Source organism: Nothoprocta perdicaria, unplaced genomic scaffold (assembly GCF_003342845.1).
Source record: "Nothoprocta perdicaria isolate Ctin4 unplaced genomic scaffold, notPer1 scaffold_4, whole genome shotgun sequence".
In the NCBI taxonomy this organism is placed as follows: domain Eukaryota; kingdom Metazoa; phylum Chordata; class Aves; order Tinamiformes; family Tinamidae; genus Nothoprocta; species Nothoprocta perdicaria.
In genome coordinates this window covers 123,212-147,919 of record NW_020455643.1, presented here as the reverse complement: position 1 = coordinate 147,919, position 24,708 = coordinate 123,212, and the positions used below count along the sequence as shown (strand labels likewise).

The 24,708-nt window shown below is 40.5% G+C and overlaps 1 protein-coding gene across 2 annotated transcripts; it reads left to right on the top strand.

Moving 5' to 3' along the window:
- Positions 1 to 1,826: 1,826 nt before the first annotated feature.
- LOC112952299 (glutathione hydrolase-like YwrD proenzyme) lies at positions 1,827 to 23,687 on the top strand. 2 transcript variants are annotated; one of them, XM_026045125.1, is made up of 11 exons: positions 1,827 to 1,926; positions 4,764 to 4,917; positions 6,428 to 6,581; positions 7,583 to 7,789; positions 13,491 to 13,643; positions 17,155 to 17,242; positions 17,815 to 17,986; positions 19,674 to 19,836; positions 21,174 to 21,344; positions 22,275 to 22,359; positions 23,134 to 23,687. In XM_026045125.1, the coding sequence occupies exons 1-11, from the start codon at positions 1,827 to 1,829 to the stop codon at positions 23,376 to 23,378; spliced, it is 1,692 nt and encodes a 563-aa protein (XP_025900910.1). In that variant the 3' UTR covers positions 23,379 to 23,687. The 2 variants fall into 2 exon arrangements, with proteins under 2 accessions (XP_025900910.1, XP_025900911.1); XM_026045126.1 differs by lacking the exons at positions 1,827 to 1,926; positions 6,428 to 6,581 and having other exon boundaries at positions 4,771 to 4,917.
- Positions 23,688 to 24,708: the final 1,021 nt, after the last annotated feature.

Here is a 24,708-nt window from a genome sequence, read left to right as displayed (position 1 = left end):
ATGTGCTGAGCCTGCCATGGTCAGCGCAGCTCATGCCTCCCTTGCCCAGTCGTTGGCTCAGGTTGCAGACTGCATCTACGCAATGCAAGTGAATTGATAGATGACTCTTCTTGTTGCAGCATTTTTTTAAGTCAGCTCCCATACCTCCTGTTATGTTCCTGTAAATGTGTTTGTGAAAGCAGGAACCTTTCTGGGGAAAAAAAATAATAATAAAAAGAGTTACCAAGTGGATTTGAGACAGTGCGTACATGAAAGGAGCAGCTATCGCTGCTGCTTCCAGCAAGCATCTCTGCTGAAGCAGGCCCTGCAGCATGCTGACAGGCGCTGGATGCCTTCTCTTTCATATTCAGGCTTGGCAAACTGTGCTGCAGGCCTCATGCTGTGGTAACCTGCATGCCAGTCCTCGCACCTGGCGAGCGGTGATGAGTGCTGTTCTATGGGGGCTCCTGTGCGCACCGTGCAAATTCCAGCGAGCTGCTTCTGTTGAGTGTTGTTTCTCTCGGGGCAACGTTTCCTTGTCCTTTCTGGTCTGCCTGCTTTGTACCCTGACACTGCACCTCGGAGTGAAGGTCCTGGCTCAAAAGAAATCATCAGCATCTGTTGGTGACCTCCATGGTAGCTGACTGTCATCTGGACTATGGGATGAAGTCCAACCATAGCGATTCTGTGAAGACAGTACAGGGCCTTGCGTGGATCACTGCAGGGAATGAGAGATGAACGTTTCTCATTCATTTAGCTTTGGATGTTATGGCGACGGTGTGAGTAACGTAGCTTGGGGGCAACATGAGGAATTTTTCAGGTGAATTCTGTGAAAGGTTGTGTGTGGAACAGTGTTGAGGTGTGTAAAATCTGTCAATTGGAGCAGTTCAGCTCTCATTCAGCATTCTGCCTTTAACATGAGCCTGAATCAGAAAAGACACCTTTATGTTACTTACATATTAGAATGTTACGCTGCTTAAATATTACAACATTAAAGTTTTTTTTATTAGCTAGCTGATAAGTTAATTGTAGTATAATTATGTATTCACAGTCCAAACTCCTTTTACACGTCATTGGATGGCTCTGTAATTGAAGTATTAGGTAAACCAGCCGATGAAGAGATTAGTCTGATAAAAACACACATCCATAAATCTGAAAGTTTTTTGATTGAAAAACATTTAGAAAGAAGGAGACTAGAGTAGCAGTATATCACTTTTGGTGTTTTCCTGTTAGTCTATTTGATAGTAGCTTGGGAGCTTTGCACAGCACAGTGTAGTACTGTAGTAGCAACGACCGACAACTGTGGCAAACTAATAGCAAAGATACCGAGAAATGTTACAGTTCAATAAAAAAGAAATTATGAAAAAAATGTCCTAGGGAAACCCAACTTTCGTTCTACCCATTATGCCGCGATAGCCTCTGCTGTTCTTTCTTTTTTACTATGGCTTTGTAAGGAAGCTCTGTCATCTTAAGTGATATACAGTTAATACATCCTGCATTTGAATCCTGGATGGATGAAACACTGTAAGAATGTAAATGTAAAGTATGATGAATACTGAAAGAGGAGATCACAGTAGCACCTTCTGCACTCATCACTGGTCTCCCGGTAGTCTAAAATGGTAATAACATCAAAGGTTAAAACTCTAAACTACATTTTGAACAATCTATTTAACATTGTAAAATCCCCTTGCTAATGTGACCAGTTAGGAAGGTAGAGGAGTTTTTGTTGGTAGTCATTGGTCACATACCGCTGTCAACAAGTGCACACCTCTCTGCACTGGTTGTGATAAATCTCTCTCTTCCAGACTCTTCACTGCAGGTAACAGCGCTGTGCCCTTGGCTTGGCTATGGCATCTCAGCTCCAGTTCTTTTCCCGGAGGTCACCTGTGGTCTGTACTCAAGGCTGTGTTGCTTCGAGCCAGATGCTTGCTACAAATATTGGTCTTGGTAATCATAGTTTGATTTTGCTCAAATAGATGAAAGCAGCTTAACATGTACTTTAAATGCATTTATTCATTTTTAATTTTAGACCTCAGTGTCTTGGTCAGTTCTTGAATCAATGACTGAACTTTTTAGACAGTTATGACCCAAGGTGATGGGTCACGCTTTTGTGATTTTTATAGCTACTTCCCTATCTTAAATATAGTTCTTATATCTGGAGTTTCATATACTTTTTTGTTAGAAATTCTGATCATTCTTTCAGTTAAAATGGGGAAAAATTTACCATTAAGGTACTAGCAGCATTGGATTTCCAGTAGTCTAACTGAAGCCAAGCCTGGTGAAGTCTGTGCTCCTGCATGTAAATTTGTGTGTGTGTTTATATGGTCACCTATTGATCTTAAAAAAAAAAAAAAAATACAGAAGGAACTTCCTGCATAAAACAGCCCTGGAAGGTTATGTTGTTCAAGAGCACATATTAACGCTGTGTTATATTTGCTTTCGCGTTGTGTCATTCCAATGCAGAGCAGAGATGGACTGGTTGACTCTGGAACAAGTTCTATGTCTTTGGAGAAAGAACAGAAAATAGAAGGCTTAGAGATGTCTCCCCCCCCGCTCTGAGAGCAGAGTGATGATCAAGAGCATGCAGCCATGCAGTGGAGCAGACTCCATCCCTCCCTGCTCGCTGTCCAACCAGCCTTGGCTCTGATGTCTGTGGATGTGGACTGYGTGGGGGAACGTGCTAAGAGTGGGGCTCGGTGGGGCTGCGTGCCTGCCCAGGGCACAGCTGCCCGCACCCTTCACCTAGGAGAAAGTAATGCCCTCTTCTACTCACAGGCTTCCCCGTCCAGTCCTAGGGCTAGCTGCGTGCTGAGGCACACGAAAGCAGGCAGGAAAAATGTCCCAGGGAAAGCCAGGTTTGAGGGGTTCCCTTTCACAGGGCTTTCCCCTCACCCTGCCATCACACTATCCCGCTGCTCTCGAGGACAGGCTAATACCAAGCTCCCCTGGTATCTCCTGGGACCTTTGTTCTGCTCTTGACATTTCTGTTGAGATAAGAGCTTGTGACAAATGTAGCTTGGCACAGGTGGGGTTTTAGATTGCACATGAATATCATTGTGAATATAGCAAAGCAGAGCTTGCAAGTGAGGAGTATTTACTAAGAGCAGTGTGCATGGAGGCACACTTGAATCAAATGAAGCCTGGCTTTATTTCCTGTGCTGGCAGCTTTAAGTGATAGCAGAAGTCTGGATTTAGCTATGAATGATGAAAAAATGATACAGAACTTTATATACAAATTGGATTTAATGGTTTTGCTGTAAATCTGCTTTGTACTTTGTTAGAACCCTGCTGTTCTTTAATCATGTTATGTTACTTTCCATCTTACCAAAGAGGCATCTCCTCTCCATTGAGCTGCCCATTCATCAACTTCTCCCACAAATTAGCTTCTTTTCTATAGGGAACATCTGTAAAGACTCAGTTCCCTCAAGACTTACTTTAACAATGGGGTCGTTAGGTAACTGTCAACGTGTAACAGCTAGGCATGAGGCCACTAAGAAATCTCTGCCACTTCTCTGATTTCCATTACTTTAAGTAAGTATTGCCTCTTTTTTTTTTTACTGTTATATTTGTTTAGTCTTGTAAGATATATTGTTGAAGTTCTGTTGAAGAAAATATGTTTTCTTGCATATTGCTCAAAATCCTTTTCTTGTAAACCACAGTCCCTGAAAGAAAACAGAGCATCACATCTACTGTGGGCCAAATAAGTAGCACTGAAATACGGTTAATAATGAATATGGATGTCTAAATTCCCATTTCAGGTAACTTCCAAAATGTGAGGGGAAAAAAAGGAGAGAAGAGGGGAAAAAAAAAAAAAAAAAAGGAACTGCTTAATTTGGAGCTGTCTGTAAGTTATCTGTGTGTGTACATACGTTCTAGTTTTGCTTTGATTTTTGTCAAAACTCAATGATAAAAATAATCAGAATTTCTTTGATGTCGAGGACTGTCTGTAGTCACAAATTCCCCTTGTCACCTACAGTGCACAACTGTCTTGCATCTTCATTCATTTCGAGTATAATTTAGTTTTTCTTCTTGCTCTTGACATTATAGAATTAGATATTCAAGCAAGAAGTGGCCTATGAGAACCATGCCTTTTTCTTTAAGCTTGAGAAACAGATCAATTTGCCTCATGTTTCTAGTTTTATTCTTTACAGAATGAACTGGTTTTCCTGCCTTGCAGGGGAAGCTTAGTTGGATGCTATCTCTGCTATGGATTTTGTGTGAACTTCCTCTCCTTTTTTCCCATGCCTTGCAGTGCTCCCCTGGCCCATGCTGTTCTGAAGAACGCACCAATATGCGACGTGTTCCCATATGTATTCTACCCTTAAGCACGGTGGTTTTCATGCTTTGGTTTGCATGTAGTTTCTTTTTYTGGCAGTTATAAGTGACATTGGTACCTATTCTGCAAAGCCTTCAAAACTTGAGAATTTGAAATTACTGTTTGAGTGAATCCTTGGTTACACGTTGAAGTACACAGCACAAATTACCACCAGGTTCAGTAGGACCAGATTTTAATTTTTGTATTGTTGTTTCTGACTCTTTTTTTTTTTTTTTCCGTTTATCTTTACTTCTCTGTACATACCAAAATACGAGAATCTTAGTATCTTCCACAAGAACAAACATATTTCAAATAAGTTTTCACAGCTTCTCCCTCTGAACCTGAAAGTTCCTTCTTTCCACCTGGAAACATTCAAACCCTTATTACGTCCTGGCTGGAGAGGTGTCTCCTGGTGCCTTTCCAGGGGTCCTTCAGACCGCTTGGGTTCTGAAGGGGATCTCTGTTGCAGACACGCTAAGGAACGGTGGGAACGCAGCAGATGCTGCTGTGGCTGTGGCTGCCGCGCTCAACGTCACGGAGCCATGCAGCACCGGCTTGGGTGGAGATTGCTTCTGTCTTTACTACGATGCAAACACGAAGCGCGTGCATGGGCTGAACGGCAGGTAAGTGCCAAAGGGAAAGCCGGAGCACTCCCCTCATGTCAAACACCAGTGCATTTGAGAGGAAAGTGCTCCTTTGAATTCCTTCACTCGGGCTGTCTGGGAGAAGCTTGCAGCCTGAATGACTCCAAGTGCAAAACAGTAAATGCTGCAAGTTTAAGTGGAGTGGTTTTGCTTTTACTCTGGCCCAGAATACCTGCTTTTCAGATCTTTTTCTAGACTTGGTGAAGAGAGGAGGGGGAGGAGGTAAGAGAGAACTAGCTCTTCATTCCTGCCGCTTGCTGTGTGGCTGACAAACACCATTCCAGCAGGCTGGCTCTGGGCTCCTGTGGTAGGGAGGAGCTGTGTGGCTGGGTCAGCCATGAAGGGAGTCTGTCCCAGTTCCATCCCTGCTCCTGTTGGGCATCCTGTTTTTGTGCTGTCCTGCTGCTGCCCAGCGGCGCTGCTCAAAGGGTCTGACTGTGACTCTGCCACTGCGCCTTCACCCAGCCCATCCTTGTGCAGGGACAGGGCTGCCCTACGGACACAGTCGTGCTAAAACCCCTAACGTGGAAATGGCTCTTGTGGCTCAGAGAACAGTAACAAACCTGGGTTTGCAGGGGGACATTCCTATGGGGAAAAAGAAGAGCATGTTGACCTCTTACATTATTGATACCTGGATGTAGATGGATTCAGTTATAATCTCAGATCAGCTATCTGAAAAGAGGGCAGTTCTCCTTATGGATCAGAAACTAGATTGCAGAGGGAGGCAGATTGAAGAAAGATGGAAGCATTACCTTCTTTGGAACTAGAAATAGGTTATTCCTATTTACTTTGTGGATCAAATCTAGAGACTAGTATGTTTTTCAGTTTGTTCAAATTTAAGAATTGTCATGGATCTAATCTTCCATGCTGTATGTACTTAGAGGAGACTCTCTACAGCTTGTGATTGACAGTCAGACTATTAGTCTTTACTAAGTGGATTTTATTCATTTTGATGTGAGGCTTGGATTTTTAATGTCTCATATTTTTAATGCCTCAAAACAATAATATTTTGAGCTGGTTGGTTCATCTCCCATGCTGCTTTCACCAGAGATGTATTTGTTAAGAAAGGGGTTAGAGTCCATATTTACACCTCATTTCCTCTTTAGTTGTTTGTTTAACTTCCTTCTATTTGAATTCTGTTCAAATGAGATGTTTTCATGACCAAAGAGAGTATTTGCTTCCACCTTGAACTCATATGGAGAAGTTAAAAAGGAAGCAGCCAGTTGAATTTTTAGCTTGATAGGACCTTGAGGATCTGACAAGAATATTGGTCCAGGTGATCCCATTTTGTTAGTGGGGGATGAGGGAGGACAGCGACACTAAATATTCCAGCAGCGACATGAAGGTTCKGGATTTCACACATATGATAGAAATGAAGCCACTGGAAGCACCAACATGTGGCACTTAGACCAGTCTTTATGCTCTTTTGCCACATGACCAGCAGGCCGTTTTCTATCACGTTACATGTGTGCTTCTGTCTGCTTTGCAGTGGTAGATCTCCAAGGGCATTGACTCTTGAGCTCTTGAAAGAACAAGGATTTGATGAAGCAAATCCTCTTCCTCCACTTCATGCCCATAATATCACAGTACCTGGTGCAGCAGCTGCCTGGTGTGATGCTGTTTCTCTGTATGGAAGCAAAAAGGTGAAGCTAAATGAAGGTCCAGTGCACCCTCAAATTCTTATAGGTTCCAGTATAAACAGTTATGCTGCAAGTGTGATTGTGATGTTTTTAATAAAGCTAGGGTTTTACTAAGATGTAATAAAATATTAAGATATTTATTATAATGTACTGTTAACCTACAGAAGGACAGTATTAATGACAGGAACTTGAGTACAAATATTCACTCAGCTTTTGGCTATAGTTCATCCTTTAAAAAAATTACAAAATAGCTCAGGACTAAGATTAGGTGGGGAGAATTGAGCCTTGTGGCTTGATGCTGTCCTGAGTTCTTTTAATCACAGAAAAAAAGATGGTAGATTCCACATTTTTGCCTGCAAGCTTTGTGGTATATATTTAATTAGATTTTTAAATGGATGCTGTGGGGTTTAGTGCATGGTAGTGTTTCAGACATCAGGCTAGCAAGTTATTTAATGTAACTGACACTATTTTGTACTGCCACATGATTTTGATACCATTTGATAGTAGCAAGAAAGTCTGATGGCTGGTTTGAATGGTTGAGATGGAGCTTCCAATAGTGCTGTATCAGTATTGTCACCAAGAAGATAAGGCTGGACAAACAGCTTCCCTGAGCAGACGTAGGCTTGTTAATGTTGTTGTAAGTAGTTATTGCACAGGTAAAATAATAGTGAGGGTCTATAAAATTGTTCTGATTTATACCATTGAGGGCAGTGCTACAAGCATGTTTTTCAGGCAAAGTGCCATGTTAATGTATGCTGTTCCTGTGCTCCTGTGCTGGAAGTTTGGGTCTTTGAGAGTGTGGGCTTATTTTGTTATAACACAGAAACAAACAAAACCAGAAGTTATACAAGTACATCCATAGATCTGGTTGTGTACAAATCATAATTTTCCTCTGGATAAATGTGTTGTGCAAGTCAAACTCGCATAAATTTTGTAATATGCTACATATTGTACTGTGCAGTAATTCAAAAGTAATATTGCAATCCTTTCCTGATCTCCTGTAGCTCTCTCTGAGCCAGCTGCTACAGCCTGCTATTGAACTGGGCGAAAGAGGTTTTCCTGTGGCAGAGATTACCGCCTATCACTGGAAGCGTGATGCTCATATTCTGCAGTCGCTTGGAAATAAGCATGGGAGGGAGTTACTCATTGATGGCCAAGGACCACTGCATGGGCAGGTTTTCTCCAATCCCTTTTTGGCTAACACTTTTAAGGTAAGGAATGCATTTTTTGGGATACCCAAAACAATTGTGAGTTGTTTTGCTTTGTTCTTCTGAATAAGTAAAATATTTGTTTTTTAATTATACATAAAGGTTCTAGATATCCTTGCAGATACAGTTAGATATCCTATATGTATCCATGGTTCCCACTGACATCCGTGGAACCCTTGTTGCAGAGGGAACAAGATTGAGTTATTTCACTCCAGTCTTCCTTCACGCACGGTTAGACAGTGTGTGATTTATATGGGATTGTGCCCACCATGCCTTACACTGCTAATGGCTTGACCTTGTAGGCTTTGTCCTTCCTGATGTAATCATTAGGCTCTATAGGCTCTTATAGTGCTTGTCCTTGTGGGCAACGTGTGGCTACTTGTTTGTATTTTTATCTGCAGTGAAATTTACTCCTTAGTTAGTCCTGTAGCAAAGACCAGAATTTGAGTATATTTGCCTTTGTAGTTGTTCACAAATCGGATTAAAAAAATGAGACAAATCATGCAATGGTAAGTCTAACTTCACAACAGTTCATTAAGAATCTAAATGTTATACTGTGATGAATCACCTGAAAAATACAGTATAAAATCTTGGATGTGAGTGAATTGTATGCTTGCCCCTCTCCATGCAGAAGCAGCAGGTGCCATACACCCAAGGAGAAGGATATCCAAGTAAAAGAGGGTGAGGAAACCACCCCCCCMCACACACCACTTCTCCAAACGTTTTTGACCCATAGTTTTCCCTCTGTTGTTGCAACGGAGGAGTAGGGAAGTTCACCCAGTTCCTTTTGCCAGACCGTTCATGTGAAGGGCGTCCTCCTCCTACTCATCCTGCCTCCCCTTCCACTGGACGATCTTATGCTGGTGCCTGCAGCTCTTTGAGCTCGCGAGGTCAGCAGCAGTTCGGTTGCTCTGTAAATAGGCATCCAGATGGCTGAGTCATATGAACTATTTTGTACTACATAGTTTGTGGCTGGTAATTATTGATCTGTTGTTATCAAATTTTCCAGGCAAGGAGTTGAATTATATTGTTGGTAACTACATCCACATTAAATTCAAATAATCCTTTCCACTGAAAAGCTCTATATGCTCTATCTGTCCTCATGGCCTAGTTCTACTCATTATCACTACACAGTATCTGGGCAGGGCTCTGTTCCTGAATTTTTACCAAACAAAAGGATTACAGCTGTCCCGTCATGTCCCGTACTTGTTCTTTTGTTTGTTCTTTTATTGGTTGTTTTTTRTTTGTTTGTTTTTGTGTTTTCAAGCAAAGTTTATCCCAACTTGAAAAAGAATTACCTCTGATTTTCTCGTAGAAAACCTATCTGTTTTTTAGGTGCAGTATCCTCTCAGGAGCAGAGTTGGAATATATTAACTATTTGACAAATTTATCTTTTATTATCCTCTATACTTCAAAGCTTCTTTGTTTCATGAGATTTTAAATGTACTATTCTACTTTATCCATATAGTTACTGAAAACATTCAGGATATGTTTTTAAAATACTGGATTAGTTTTAGATTTCAGAAGTGAAAACAAATTTTAGACATATTCTGTACTAGATCTTTCTGTTGTAAAACAAACAAAAGATGAATATTGCTTTTTTTCAGGAACAAATTGAAATTGATGGAGCTTCATTTCTGTGCTGAAAGTTTGCAGAACTCCAGTTCACCACTTAACTTCAATTAAAGCTCTGTCATGAAGTCTAAAAAATGATGCAAAACTGTATTATTGAATCCCTGCAGCATGGGATATACAGGAAGTGAAGAGCAGCTGTATTTTTGTTACTGTGTTGCGGGAATGATAGAGACTGCATTTAATGAAAGGAGAAGTGGATTTACCGTAAATAGGTTAATTATTGGAGGTTTTGCAGCAGCCTATGTTAAATTAGTTTTAGTTCCATGGCAACTCCTTCTGCTTCCTGGCTAACTTAGTTTATATAAACGTAAGACTGAAGGGGGTGGGAGATAGAGTTTTTACTTAATAATATGTGGACATAAACTTCCATATAATGAATAGAAAAATATAGGCACTTAACCTTGTTGTGTTGGGAATGTAATGTCACAGGTTGCTGGAACCAAATGTCATCAAAAACAAAGAGCTAATTGGGGGTGAGAGCTTTTTGATGTGCCGGTTCATCCAGGATAGAAGCAGATACAGGATCTCAGCTGGAGTGCTGCAAGCGTGTGCATTGCGGTTTGCCGTCTTAGACATGTACTGTGAAATAACAGCTTCTTTTCCAGTGTGTCCAGAGCTAGGTAATGTATTAATGTATTCTGTGATCAAAATTTCCTTGCTCCTGTTTCTTCTTCGAGTTTTTAGTTTTGTTTCAAAAGCCATGGGAAGTACTCGAGCGTTGAAAGGCATACATCAGGTTTATTCACAAAACTGTAAAAATTGCCAACTCAAGTATGGACAAAAACATTTTATTTCAAAAAGTAAAGAAAAACTCTGATCTCCCCCCCCCCCCAAAATCAGAATATGGCATGTCATGGAATAATTAATGTCTCTAGACCTGCCTGGTTAGACGTGGTGTGGTGTGGTGTTTTTTTTTTTTTTTGTTTTGTTTTTTTTTTGTAAATGGTTAAAATGGTTTCAGGAAGGAGTTGACTCAGCTTGAGCTGATTAGTTATCGCTTGTGTTAATATTTAATGGTGCCAGGCTGTACCCTGTTACTTTGGGGACACTCCCGCAGTGTTTTGAGCGCTGAGGCGTCSCCTGGTCTTCGCCCGCGAGGGAATCCTGGCACTTTTAACCTTCTGTGTGGGCCCTCCAGGAGGGAAAGACAGGGAGAAGTGGGAAGGGAAAGCAGGAGGGGCTGCTGGTTCAACCCTGCAGTATCCTGAACTGGGAAAAAGACATGGCATATCCGTTTGGATGCAGCTCCACTAGGATTTCAGTTTCTGATGATTTGGTCAGCTCATTCATCTGTGGGTAGGGGATCCCCCCCCCCCCCCCCAATTAGAGATATATCTTGTCACTGTACAGCTGATGCCCAGCTGTAGAGGGAACAGAACTGTGTACAAAATGAGGGAAGGCAACACACTGTAATTTTCCTGATAGCAAGAGACACTGATAAAAGAAGTACTGAAGAAGGTACCTCGCTGGGGCTTGAAAAAACACAAGAATGGTTTATAGACTGTTACTCTTCCTGCCAGTCAGTTAAACTTCTTTAATTTCCTCCTTCTCCTCCATTTGCTCTGTTTTAATATTTTACTAAATAGAAAGGAAATTTTATTCCATGTGAAGGGGGATGTAATGGGCGCTTTCCTCTGCTCACCTGGGTTGCACGCAGTGGTGACGCTTGGGGTGCAGAGCTCAGGCTCTTTGCTGGGACTGAGGGTACCCCTCAATGGCTGCCTGATGCCCATTCAGCTTTGGCTGTGCCCAAAGCAGGAGGCACGATGCTGCCTTACCCACAGCAATGCTCTGCATCTGTGCATCTAATAAGCAAGGCCACAGGAATGCAAGGACCAGCATCAGGGAAGATGCATGTGGAGGACAGGACTGAATCTGCAGCTAAAACTTATCATTAGATCAGGTTAAATCAACTACTCAATTGTATCTTAAGACTGTGCAGCTAACTACTGATCCTCTCCATGCAGAAAGGGTAATCAGGAATCAGTAACATCAAAATGTTATGGCTAGCTATTTGCATTAAGACAGATTTTTCCAATCATATTCATTTATTCTGCAGTGTGAGCAGGAATAAAAATCCTTGAGCAGCCCTCTTCTGTTTTTCTTGTAATCATTAGCAAATCGCAGAGCAATTAAGGCCAACATAAGCTTTTTCCTTCATGGTTGCTGAAAGAGTGCAGGCAGGTGTACAGCTAGTTTCCTTGGAGGATGGCCTCCCAAAATGCTGCCAGGCCTTCCCTTCCCTGGGAAGGTGCAGACTCACGCAGCGGTTTATGTGAGTAGTATCTCAGCTTGCATTCCACAGTCAGATTTGCTCATGGTTAAAACAYATGTCATCAGTAGGTTTAGCAAAATTCATGCAAGGTATGGACAGGTAGTGGTATACTGCTCTGACAAATGGCAAGAGCCTGTTGTAGTAGGGTGTACTGCTTCACTTTTTTTAATGAAGAGGTGGGCTCTTTGTTTTACTTCTATTTAAGGTGTGTCTCTGCTCCTGTTTTTCATTTCTGGCTATTAGTATCCTGGGGTTGTATTGGAAGGCAAGAATGGATGTACATATTTGGCACTAAAGATTTAGTTTAATAGTTTTAATTCTGTGTTTGTGCTGCATTTTTGTTGATTTGTTGGTGGTTCATCATTGCAGATGATGAATCTGCACATCAGCTGGGAATACTTCATTGAAATGTAACCAGAGGTCATTTTATACTGTGTGTGTGTGCGTGTAGAATTTATTTGTGTATATATATAAATGTATATATAAATGCATTATATATGCTTTTTGTGTGTATATAACATACACACATTTATTTTACATATATATAAAGTATATATATAAATGTTTTTAAGAGTGAATGTGTTTCAGAGCCTTAGTAAGACTTATAACTTAGTTATCTCAGCATAAGTTATTTTACATCATCACCACCAAGCTGCGTTGTACTAGCACACTGGGCTGAGTTTCATGTACGTGACTGTTGGTTTGTTTTCAGACCTCTGTATGACCTTGTGCAAGTGTTTGACATTTACCCTCACACCTTTGTCTTTTTGAATAAAAGTATTGTTTATATTTGCAATCGAATGATCTATAATAACTCAGAAATCCCTAACACGCTACATGAAGTATTATGTCAATACAATGACTTCATTATACCTAGCTTCATCTTTCTATTCTTACGCTTTTACGGATTTGAGTGTGGGCCTCACTCAGTAAATGTCAACTATACCACTAAAACGTGTTAAGTCATTTTGTCTGTGTGTGTATATAGGATAAAATGGCCATTCCTCAAGTACTCAAGAGCAGGATTATATTTTTAGAAGTATGTTTGCATAGTTATTCCCTTTTTTGYTCACAATACAGTTACAGATGGAATGGGCTCTTCAAGTGCAGCAGACTTTCACTTTTTTGTCAAAACCCCCGTGTTCTGATAATGCTTTTCTTATTTGTGGCTTGTCTTCAAATAGAAGTCATTAACTTCTATTGATTCTATTGAAATGATTTTACCTTTAGTGTTTAATAAGCTATTTCACTTCATAAAATGCCACTTGTCAAACTGGTATAAACATTAAATCTCCCCACCTTTCTATGATGCAGGCTGCATTCCTGTTTTATAACTGGGCAGAATATAAGAGCAGTTCTTAGGAGTTCTAAAATTAATCACCTATAATTGCTATTTGGGCAATTGAAAAAGTGTCCTAAATTTCAAGGTGCTGAATATCCCAGTACTCTAATTGAATTGTTATGTGAACTACAGGAGAATTTAATTACAAATTGCAATTGGAGTATTTATGCATTCTTGGAAAAGAGTTGAACCAAACCAAAACATCTTCATCATAACCAAAACCAACACATTAAACTTGTCTTCTTTTGAGAGGAAATTGCCATTTCAATAGCATAGTGATTCCTTGCTTAGTTTATTGTCTAGGATTGCAATTGGAGTTCATACATCTCACTTACAAAACCTAAATCATAGAAATTATGTAACTTTTAAATGTCTTTATCACAGATTGTCCTGTAAAGTGACTCTTTTACTGAGAGTTAAAAAAAAAGATGACATTTTTATTCCCCTTTCAGGAGCTGGCAAGATATGGCAAGAGGGGGTTTTATGAAGGTCGGATTGCAGCTGCTATTGTAGAAACAGTTCAAAAACATGGAGGAGTGATGGATTTAGAAGATGTCAGAAACCATAGCACAGAGGAAATCAAACCAATTTTCACAAATTACAGGGTATGTGGACAATTCCTTCTCTATCACTGACTAAACTGGCATTTTTTTTGATTATTTGCACCCCACAGCTGTACAAAAGCCCTATACAACTTGGGCTGTAAAATGTATATATGTATGTGTAGATGTCATATGTGCATTAATAACTCATTTTGAAGCTTTAGCTGTCCTGATGACACTGTTCATCTTCTCTGACTCTTGCATTATGTTGGACATAGTATTTTACAGTTGTTTTTAGTTGAAGTGCTTTTACTTAATATGGAAGGAGAAGGTAGGTAATAGGATATGACAGTATTTATAGGTATAACCTCATAACAATTGCATATGGAAAATCAAAATTGTATTTTGGATTTCTGACTCATTAGATGCTCTAGCTTTGTCTAATTTTGCTATCTAATGTTGTTCATACTTGTTAAAACTCTTATAGTCCTGTTCTATGCTGAGCGTATTAGTGAAAAGATAGCTGGGTTGCAGAATGGATAAGAAGAGTGAAGGTTAATTTTCTTGCCAGGGAAGAAGTTACTACGTAGGTTGTCTCAGTAGGTAGGTCAGTGAACTCTGCACAGCCTTTTAGATGCAGTGTTATTTTAGCATGTCTCACTCCCCAAAGTAAGCATTCCTTCTGGTCCAAGAAGGAAAAGGTCATTAGTCATGAAGCGGCACACCCCTTGCCTCCTGAGCAATGGGTTATAAATATAGAAATGAGTAGATTTGCCCAGCGTGACTCACAGAGGCTGTTTGGAAATACTTGGCTGTGTACAGGTCCATGCCTGTAGCCTTTACTCAAGGAAACTTCTCAGTGACATCAATTGGAATTGTGTCCAAGCTAAGGAATATAGGACAGGCTCTTAGGACTAATGGGCTGCCTATCAGGTTAATTAACTTCCTGATTTTGAAGTAGGATAACCTGTGTACTGTGTAATACTGAAACCAAAACATCCAGATGCTTAGAACTGTATGAGATGCTTGTACATTTAACAAGATAATTTGGATTATCTCAGTGGTTAGAAGATGTTTATTTTAATATTCGGAAGGTGTGTGCTGAGAGTGCTCAGAAGGTTGTGGTGTTTGAAAACTTTCGATGCATTTTTTACATGGACTCTGCTGAACCAGTGCGTAGGGAAGAACCATACAATTGCTTTATTTCTCTGCCATGGTTTATGGCTAGATCTGTAAAAAGGCTTCAGATGTGACACTAACTTGCCTGAGCTGGGCACCACGGCTGCCCACAGTAGCCCAGCCATGGCAGGAGAAGGGGCTTGCAATGCACTGGGTTTGACAGCAGCCAGTAGCTGCTGAACTGTCTGTTGGAGTGATTTGTTGCTGGGGAGCAGGAGTAGGCAATATCTTGATTCCATCAAAGGGAAGGGAGGCAATTTACGAGACTATGGCAAATTGGGATTCAGAACTTTCTTTGTCTCAGATGCCTTTTAAAAGTGACACAAAGATCACTGCTTTTGGAGCACAGCACTAGAAGAAGTAGGGGTGTCCACTTCATCATTAGAATGTCTCTACATCATGAGAAAATTCACAGGCCTTTCTCGGTCTAAGAAAATTTAAATCCACATCTCTTGCTAATGGAGAAGCCCTTTCACAGTAGGGAGTGCACTAATCTTGCTGGGAGTGCCTTCTACAAGTGCCTTCTACAAGTGGTGCCACCACTATATCACTTCGGCAAAGAAGACACTCTGGGCTGTAGAGAAGGAATAGCTAGTCTGGGAAGCTGCATCCTCGTAATGAGCACTGGGATAACAGCTGTCTACCAAAAAGTTTAGGAAAATACACATTTTACAGGATTTACAGGCCATGTTACTTCCCCTGATGTCCACTTACGGGCAAGTACTCTTGTGGTGTAGGCTCTCTTCCTTTTCACAGGAGGCCTGCAGATTCACTGCTGAAGATCTTTTTGTGTTTTTATGTCTTTCACAAACCTCTCTTTGATTGGTACATTCTGCTGCAGGCAGATTTAGAGCTTTTCCATCTCTTCGGAATATGAGGCAAGAACAAAGGCCACAGCATGACACTGAAAGCACCAAATACTAAGATTCATAGAATCACAGAGTCATTATGACTGGAAAAAACCTTCAAGATCATTGAGTCCAGCTGTAAGCCCTTCCACACCATCCTGCTAAACCATATCCCTAAGTGCCTCATCTACCCTTCTCCAACACTGTCAGGGACAGTGACTCCACCACTTCCCTGGGCAGCCTGTTCCAATGCTTGACTGCTCTTTCCATGTAGAAATTCTTCCTAATGTCTAACCTGAACCTCTCCTGCTGCAAATTGAGGCCATTTCCTTTTGTTCTATCTGTAGTTATTCTGGAGAAGAGCTCGACTCCCGCCTCACTACAGCCTCCTTCCAGGTTGCTGTAGAGAGCGTAAGATCTCTCCTGAGTTTCCTCCTCTCCACGCTAAACAATCCTAGCTCCCTCAGCCGCTCCTTGTAAGCTCTGTGCTACAGCCCCTTCACCGGCTTCATTGTCCTCTTTTGCACACACACCAGCACCTCCATGTCCTTCTTGTAGTGAGGGGCCCAATGCTGAACACAGTGTTCGAGGTGCGGCCTCACCAGCACCGAGTCCAGGGGGACGATGCCTTCCCTGCTGCTGCTGGCTGCGCTGTTCCTGATTCCAGCCAGGAGGCCTTCTTGGCTACCTGCGCTCACTGCTGGCTCCTGTCCAGCCGCCTGTCGACCAGCACCCCCAGACACTTTTCTGCCACGCGGCTCTCTGGCCACTCGGCTCCAGGTACCGGGTTGCTGTGACCGCCCTACAGGACCCGGCCCATGGCCTCGTTGAACCTCATAGAATTGGCCCCAGTCCATGGATCCTGCCTGTACACACCCCTCCGCAGAGCCTTCCTACCCGCAAGCAGATCAGGTCTTCCTCCCAGAGTGGTGTCGTCTGCAGTTTTGCTGAGAGTGCCCTCAATGCCCTCACACAGATCGTTGATAAAGATGTTAAAGAGGACGGGCCCCAGCACTGATGCTGGGAACACTGCTTGTCACCGGTGCCATTTGGATTTAACCCCGTTCACCACCACTCTGTAGGCCTGGCCATCCAGCCAGTTTATCACCTAGTGAAGAGTCTGCCTGTCTAAGCCATGATCTGCCAGCTTGTGCAGGAGAAGGCGGGGGAGACTGTGCCAAAGCCTTAATGTATTACGAGAAATAGGTATCTGTAATTAATCTGCAATTGAAATTACTCTGGGTGAAGGCTCAAAAAACTTGTCCCATGTGGTGATAATATTAGTGTTATCACTGTAACACTGGCCTTTTGGCAGTGAGTTGCATTGCAGAATATGGTGCTAATTTATAATACCCGTATCTTATTCTAAAAGATGTAGAAGTAAGGAAAGGCAATGCCTTATTTGTTGGGATTTTTTGTCTTGTTTTGTTTTTTTTTTCTGTCCTGGAGAAATACATGCTTTCCCTGCTGTTTTTAATGTAAATTTTTAGTAATGTTATATTTTTAGTTGTTTAAAACTGGAAAAAAATGTTTTATCCCTTCTTTAGGGTGTGAATGTTTGGGAAATACCTCCTAATGGACAAGGAATCACAGCTTTGATGGCCTTAAACATTTTGGAAAATTTTGATGTTAAAGGTATGGCTTTTTGTCCAGTCCTGAATTTTGATACTTTGCCTTTGTTTTTCAAGTCTGACCATTTCTGAAAGCGAGATTCAGACACAGAATGAATCTGTAAAAATTCTCAGCAGTTTCCAGTTCTGAGGAAAATCTTTGTAAAAGCCTGTTCAGAAGACATGACTTTGATTTAAATAAAACTCTACATGAGTAGTTTTTTTAATATAATGCATAGTTAAATATGATTATTGGAGAGAGATATTTTTGATATGAAAGACTTTTCATTTTTATGTCAAAAATACTGTTTTTCAAATTGAAATATAACTTCCAAAGAAAATCTCTAGTATGATTTAACTTATTTTTGTGAACAGTCTTATATAAACCACCTTTTTCTAAACAACTTTCTCAAAACTCTTAGTTGTTAACTACTGTGTGATAAATGCTCTGAACAATACAACTGAATCAATAAATATTTTGAATAATGCCTGGATACCCTGTGCTCTTTATGCAAAAATGCTGGAGATTCTAAAAGATGTATGGTAAGTCTAATGCAGTTGTCTTAGTGGTGGTGGGTTTTTTTTCTCTCTTTTCAGGCATGGGTCATAACACAGCAGACTACTTGCATATGCTTATTGAGGCCATGAAGCTCAGCTTCACTGATGCTTTCTCATTCTGTGCAGACTCTGATAAAGTTCTGGTACCTACAAAAGAACTTCTGTCCAAAACCTATGCTAAACAGCGTTCTCGACTAATAAATTTACAAAGGTATTTTTCTTTCCTTGCTTGCATTCAACGATTAGGCATACAGTTGTACTCTGTAATTTTAGGAGGAGCTCAATGACTGGAGATCTTCATTTATTTCTTTACATGTTATGGTCTTTCACCTTCCTACAGAATTATTTAGTTTAAAATATGTCTGCACTGTGTTTTTACTTGCAAAAACCTTATCTCAAAGATGAAAGGCTGTAGAAGAAAGTGAGCAAATAACAGTTGATATATCTTAGTAAAAACTTTTTAGAAACAATTGGTCTGTACATTTTAAAAACTGTGCCAGTGTCTTAAAAGTAATTTTAAACAAAATATTTTAAAATATTCCATTTCAAAAATAACTCCATAATGACTCTTGATATATTTCTTCTGCACAAGACTAAAAATTTTATAGGAATCATCAGGAAACACAAAAGAGAGAGGGAAAGAAATTGCCTCCAACTTTTGATCTCAATCCGTGTGATCACAAAACTGTGTGGAAGCTACAGCAAAACCAAGATGTATTGAAATTTCCTATGTCTGTAGGTGCCTGTGCCTCTTTTCACTAATTAATGCCTTTAGTCGTGGCTTGTGTGAGAGCAGCAGATATACACTGTGCCAGCAGAGCCCTCCCTCCAGCAGAGGGGAGGCCCTGTCGGCTCTCCACAACGGCAGCAGCATCCTGCAGAGCTCTGTGCTCTCCCCAGCAAATGTTGGAGTCACAGAATGGCCCAGGTTGGAAGGGTCCTCCCTTCATGAACACCCCAAATTTCCGTCTCCAGTTGAGAATTGTGTGGCAGAAAATGCACATGTGGAAGTGTGCGGCAAGGGAAGTGCCTTCATCCTGGTGAATGTGTGGAGTGCGAAGCAGGGAGTGCACCCAAGAGCAGGTGAACACTGCAGCAAAGCCCACTAAACGCAGACTGCACCTCATTGTGCCTCCCTCTCAGCCAGGCTTTAACAACGTTCATTATATTCAGTGTTTTGTTTCATCGAGGGACAGAAATGAAATGTTAGACTAATGAGGTTTGCAGGCATGGCAAACTCAGTAGGGTTCATGCTTAGGAATGTCTCGGGGTGGTAAAAGTAATTTTAAAATATTTTGTACTATCATTTTCTGTACTGAAGGAAAATGACAGAAGTCCAAAGAGCACAGTGATTACTCATGCACATGTAGAAATTCCCATATGTGTGTAAGTACCAGTGTGTGTTAGTCTGCTTTTGTTTATTTTAGATAAGCATGTTTACTTTAATTTATTGGCAGGGTTGTGTTTGAACTTAACTAAATATTAGTTATAAAGTAGAACTGTTGTATTGATATAGGCCTTACGTGGCTATAAATGGACTTTGGATCCATCCAATGCTTTATCTTTCATATGATAACATCTGTCATTTCAAAGTCTCCACCTGAAACCTGCTATATCATTTAGTTCAGAATATCATTTAGTTTATTGTTTGGGATTAACTCTCCTTAAACTTTCCCCAGTTTTGTACTAGCGTAAGTAGTTTAGACTAATTCAGCTCTTCATTAAAGCAATTTTGGATTAAGATCACATTCTTGTCATTTGTTTGCATGAGTATACCCTGTGTTTCCAGCAGGGTGATTCAGAAGATGGGGGGATGTGTGTTGTAGAAGTGCGGTGGTTTATTTTTAACTGAGTTTCATTTTCAGTGTGTGCTGATGTTAGCATTTTCTGTGTTGCAGAGCCAGTGACAAATTCAGTTCTGAAAATATTTTGCAGTTAGGAACGGATACAGTGTACTTCAGCGTGGTGGATCCTCAAGGCAATGCCTGTTCTTTCATCAATAGCAACTACATGGGCTTTGGTACAGGCCTGGTACCAGAGGGCTGTGGATTTCCCCTRCAAGTGAGAAGATACTTCCCACTATAGCATGTTCTAGTATATGTGAAGACAATTTGGCAATATAATCAGAAAGTCCAAGCTGTACTCTTGAGGATAGGATAGTTAGTTTTCAGATTTTCTTTATATATAGTCCCTGTTCTTGTTAAAGTCTGACTAGCTAATGAATTTTGAAGAAAGTGGAAATGTGTGATGTTTCTTGGATTACTGGTCTATAAACTCTGTGCCAGTTAAACAGTCAAGTGGGAATGGGATTTGTTCTTTGCTACATGCTTTTCTTAATGGGGAAATTCTTGTCCTCGTTCAGTGTCTGTGTTCGTATCTCTGGAGATATTCCTCTAGATATTATTAGATACTTCCTCTCATTTCCTCTTCCTTTTGATCCACTTTTACAAAGATAGAGGGCTGGCCTGAGAACTGAGCAGAGCAGTTTGCTAGGTTCTCTTTTTATCAAACATAGTTAAAAATAGGATATATTTTTTAAAATATGAGACTGCTCCCAACCACTCGCTGTCAGAGATCTATAGCAATGAAGGTTTGGCCTAGACAGCAAGTTCTCAATCTTCATTCTTGGAGAAAAAATAATCTAAATTTTTATTGCCTTGGCAGCATTCATTCAGAGTGCTGAAATAACAAGACTGAGTTGCTAATGATAAACTCTAATAGCATCTTACGTGTTAAATTTAAAAAATATATGTTACTTAGTGATATGTTGTTAAAACACTTTTGCCTCAGTGTAATTTTTATAAGCTATAAGAATTAATCTGCCTTAATCTTCTTGCGAAGAAAGTGACTTCCTGCAAAAAGGAAGATGGCAGTGTGTTTTTCTTTATGTTTCTGTAGTAGCTCATTAATTCCTATTGGTAAATATAAAAGTCTTATCTTGCAGGCCATACAGGCGCACTTATTTCCTGTTGTATTTCTGTACAGGTTGAATGAAAATGTGTAATGTATAAACCTTTTGTATGTACTAATGAAAAAATGAGACACCTTCTGTTCTTAGGAAATCTAACACTGTTTAAAGCTCATCTGCTTTTTCTAACTCTTCTTGTAGAGTTACATAGTATAAATTATGCTTTAAAGAACAAAGCAGTTAAACACACTTTCCCCCATTGAGTGTTTTGCAAGCTGCCCTCAGTCCGGCGCCCTTTCCAGTGCCCTCGGGGACACCATGTGCCATCTCCAATGTCGTCATCACAGGCCAGCTAATCAGAACATTCTTGGGGACTGCCCTGCACAACTGCTCTAAACTGTATTCTTTCGTACTGATAGATATTTAGCAGTCTCATCGGTCTTGTTATATAAGGTGTATAATATATATTTTTGTTTGTTTATTTTTCCAGAATAGGGGAGCTAACTTTTCCCTCTCTAGCAGCCATCCAAACTGCCTTGCACCACAGAAACGTCCATATCACACTATAATTCCCGCCCTAGTGACGGCTGCAGACAGTGAGGAACTTCTGTGCTCCTTCGGAGTGATGGGAGGGTTCATGCAACCCCAAGGACATGTACAGGTAAAACCTGATTTTTGTCCATTGCTATGGAGAGTCAATTATTGCAGAACCCTGGGGGTAAGTTGTAGAAAGCTCCTACACACTCRCACAGAGTCCTCGTACCTTGATCTTTGTGTATGGTTCCTTGATAAGTTGACATGTATTTGCTAGTGCATTTACTTATTTTATATTGTTAAAAAAAGAGATGCTGAAACCTGTAATTGGTAAATATAAAATAGCAGTTGCAGAAAATTTGTGGAAGCAAACTGCATGTCCATAGCTTTGGCTTTCCCAGGAAAGCTGCCTGAAGAATTGGATTGCTTTATCAGAGAATACAATATGTAGACTCAAACCATTTCTGTTATTGTTTTTGTACTCTCCTTAGGTGCAGTCATCTCTCTTCAATTTAATGTGTCTATTGATAGTTCCTCCTGGTAGAAGGTGGGAGATAGCATAAATAGTTATGCTCACAAATAGTTAAAAATATAAGGGCAAAGCAGATACGGTGAAGAGCCTGATTAAATTTAGTCTGCTCTGTAGTTACTCACTGCAGTATTCCTGTTCCTGGTTCCTTCCCTTTGTGGTGTTTTGAGGGAGGGATTGCAGGAAAATCCTTTTTCTTCTATAGTTCTTGTGTCTTAGATGAGCGTTGACTTTCTTGCAGAGTGGAAAGGGCATAGAGAATTAAGAACAGGACAATATAGGACATAGGAACAAATTTTGCTTCTTCAGCTTCTGTTTTTGACAAGCCCTTGACTTTGTAAACATTAGGGTTTCTGCGTTAAACTTCCACAAGACAGAAAATCTGGCCTCTAAAGTTGAATTTAAAAGTTTCTACAAAGAGAGCTTGTTTGCAAATTTGGGATCTTCTTCTAAAGTATTAAAAATATTTCATGAGATTAATTATACATATCCTACGTTATTGCAGAGCTGTACTTATTCTTTTTAAAGGTACTACTAAATATGTTGGAGTTTGGGATGAATCCTCAGCAAGCTTTGGATGCAGCCCGGTTTTGTTTGAACTACTCCAAGGAAGGTATTAATTAATTTGTTGTTTACAGAGTAAATTGTTAAGCTAGGGGTTCCCAATCATGGTACAGATACAGTGACAGGGATTATTGTGAGCACTATGCGACCAGCAATTCTCAGCAGCATATTTATATGTCATGTCATGGTGGTTCTGTACCCAAGGATTTGTCTGCTATTGTCAGAGTTGCTGGTAAAAGTAAAGGAGCATTTGGCACACTGGAACATAATCTGGAAAAAAAAAATTGAAATGAGTTGGAATGACAATCTTGTGATAGTCTTTTTATTGCGCATAATTCATGTGCTGGATTAATCAGCAGCCCCATTATGAATTCTGCATGTAGAGAGCTCTATAATGTCTTTGTAAGTGCGTTGGTTCCCTGGAACACGTTCTAATTTTTTCTTCAGCCCATTGTGTGTACCTGAGCAGACCTCAGATAGCAGAGTATTTGACCTGTGACTTCACAGTACAACAGAATATAACCGATAACATCTTGGGAGTTGCTGGGGTGTCCTAGCAATCCCTGACACACAAATGTTATTGTTGGCGTGTCTGAAGTTTTCTCAGAGATGGAGCTCAGCTAATAGGGCTGTCCTGTTTACCATATGGTAGCCCCCTTTGTGGTAGATCTGCCTTTCAGAACTAGTATCTGAACCAAAATCTACTCCCCTTGAAGCATTTATGATTTGATTCACTGAGTGGGGGTGATTCTTTAGTTCAGTTCCTATTAATCCAGAATGTTTTGCTCTTGACTTTGTTACTTTGCACTTTCTTCTTATGCAGAAGGCAGGTGGCATCTGTCACTTGAAGATGGTATCTCGCAAGCTGTTGCAGAAGACTTGAGAGCCAGAGGTCACTGGAGCCAGTGGCCCATCAGTGGGCACCACAGGAGCCTCTTTGGCCGTGGCCAGGTTATCACTAAGGGGGACTGGTGGCAGTCTGGGGGCTCCTTGTCCTCCAGGCACTTGCAGAATGTCCTGTGGGCAGGATCTGACCCCCGCGGAGATGGCTGTGCAGTGGGGTACTAGTCTGGAATGAACATGTGTGCAGTGCTGCGGCATTAATTTGCACGTGTAGCCACACTACTGACATGGACACTTACTTGCAATTATAGTTCAAAGAAATACAAAAGTTATTCTACTTCAGGAACAACCAGGTTGCTTCCACCTTTCAAACCCAAGTGTGGCACCAAATGTGTGAGTTAGAAGAATCCAGTACGCACACTACTACTGTGTGTAGTGCACATACCGCCTGGCAGATAGGTGCTGTGTGTATCCATACATCATGCAATTTGGGATGTATTTTTCCAATATGTTCCTGTTAAGAAAATAAATAAGAATGAGTATTTAAATGTTCATTTTCTGTTGCTTTTCTCTGTTAAATGTTGCTCGGATTAAAAAGCATGTTTTGTATTGTGATTTCTTGTGGTAGTTTTTTTTATTATTGTTGTTTTTTATTAATATTATGTTATTACATTCATACAGCATTTCTGATGTGCCTGTCAGAGGAACATCACAGTGAAAGTTCTGGCTGTGTGACTGACAGCCGTTTTAAGGACAAAATTTCAATAAAAATGTAGTGCGCTGATTGTATGTGGTTAAACAAACTTTAGGTTTGTGATTTAATGCTTAATGGAAGGGTGAGAGTACAGAGTAAGAAATAATCTTTCAAGGGACTTGTATATATGTCTGATTYGTTCTTCTCTTTGCAGTGAGCGCTGTGCAATTAGTACTGATGCTGAAAGATCTGCAAGCAAATGGTGTGCAATTTTAAACACTAAACTTGACATTTTACTGCTGTTAACCAAGCGGTAGTTGTGGGATTATTCAGCAAGAATAATCTTAAAAGTTTTGTAGCTAGCATTGGTGTACTAATGGCTAATTGTAAAGGTAAGAGTGCCTGAACGGTGCACAGAGCATGTGCTAATGAAACAAAACAGGCAAGTGTACTGTTTGCTTACTTGTTAGTGTGAGGTGGAGTTTTCATTCTATTTTGTGTGTGTGTGTGGTTTTTTTTTTTTTTTTTTTTTTCCTCTAGATACGAAGTCTTTGATATGCTGTGTCTTTACTAGATTAGAGGCAGATTTAAGAGGCTTAATGACTGACTGCTGCAACACAAGAGCCAGAGTCTTACCCTGGAGCAAAAAATACCATTGTTAGTTGACATGTCAGAACTGTATGTCTTTACTGGATATTTTCTTTAAATATATGGCTGCATTGGGRACGACACAAAGGTGGCACTTTAATGGTTCTTAAATGTAGAAAGAGTCTGTGCATCGTGCTGCTCTGTGCAAAGATCTGTATGCCAAGATAATTTCCATTTTCTGATTCAGACTGCTCCTGCACACAGCAGAGCGCA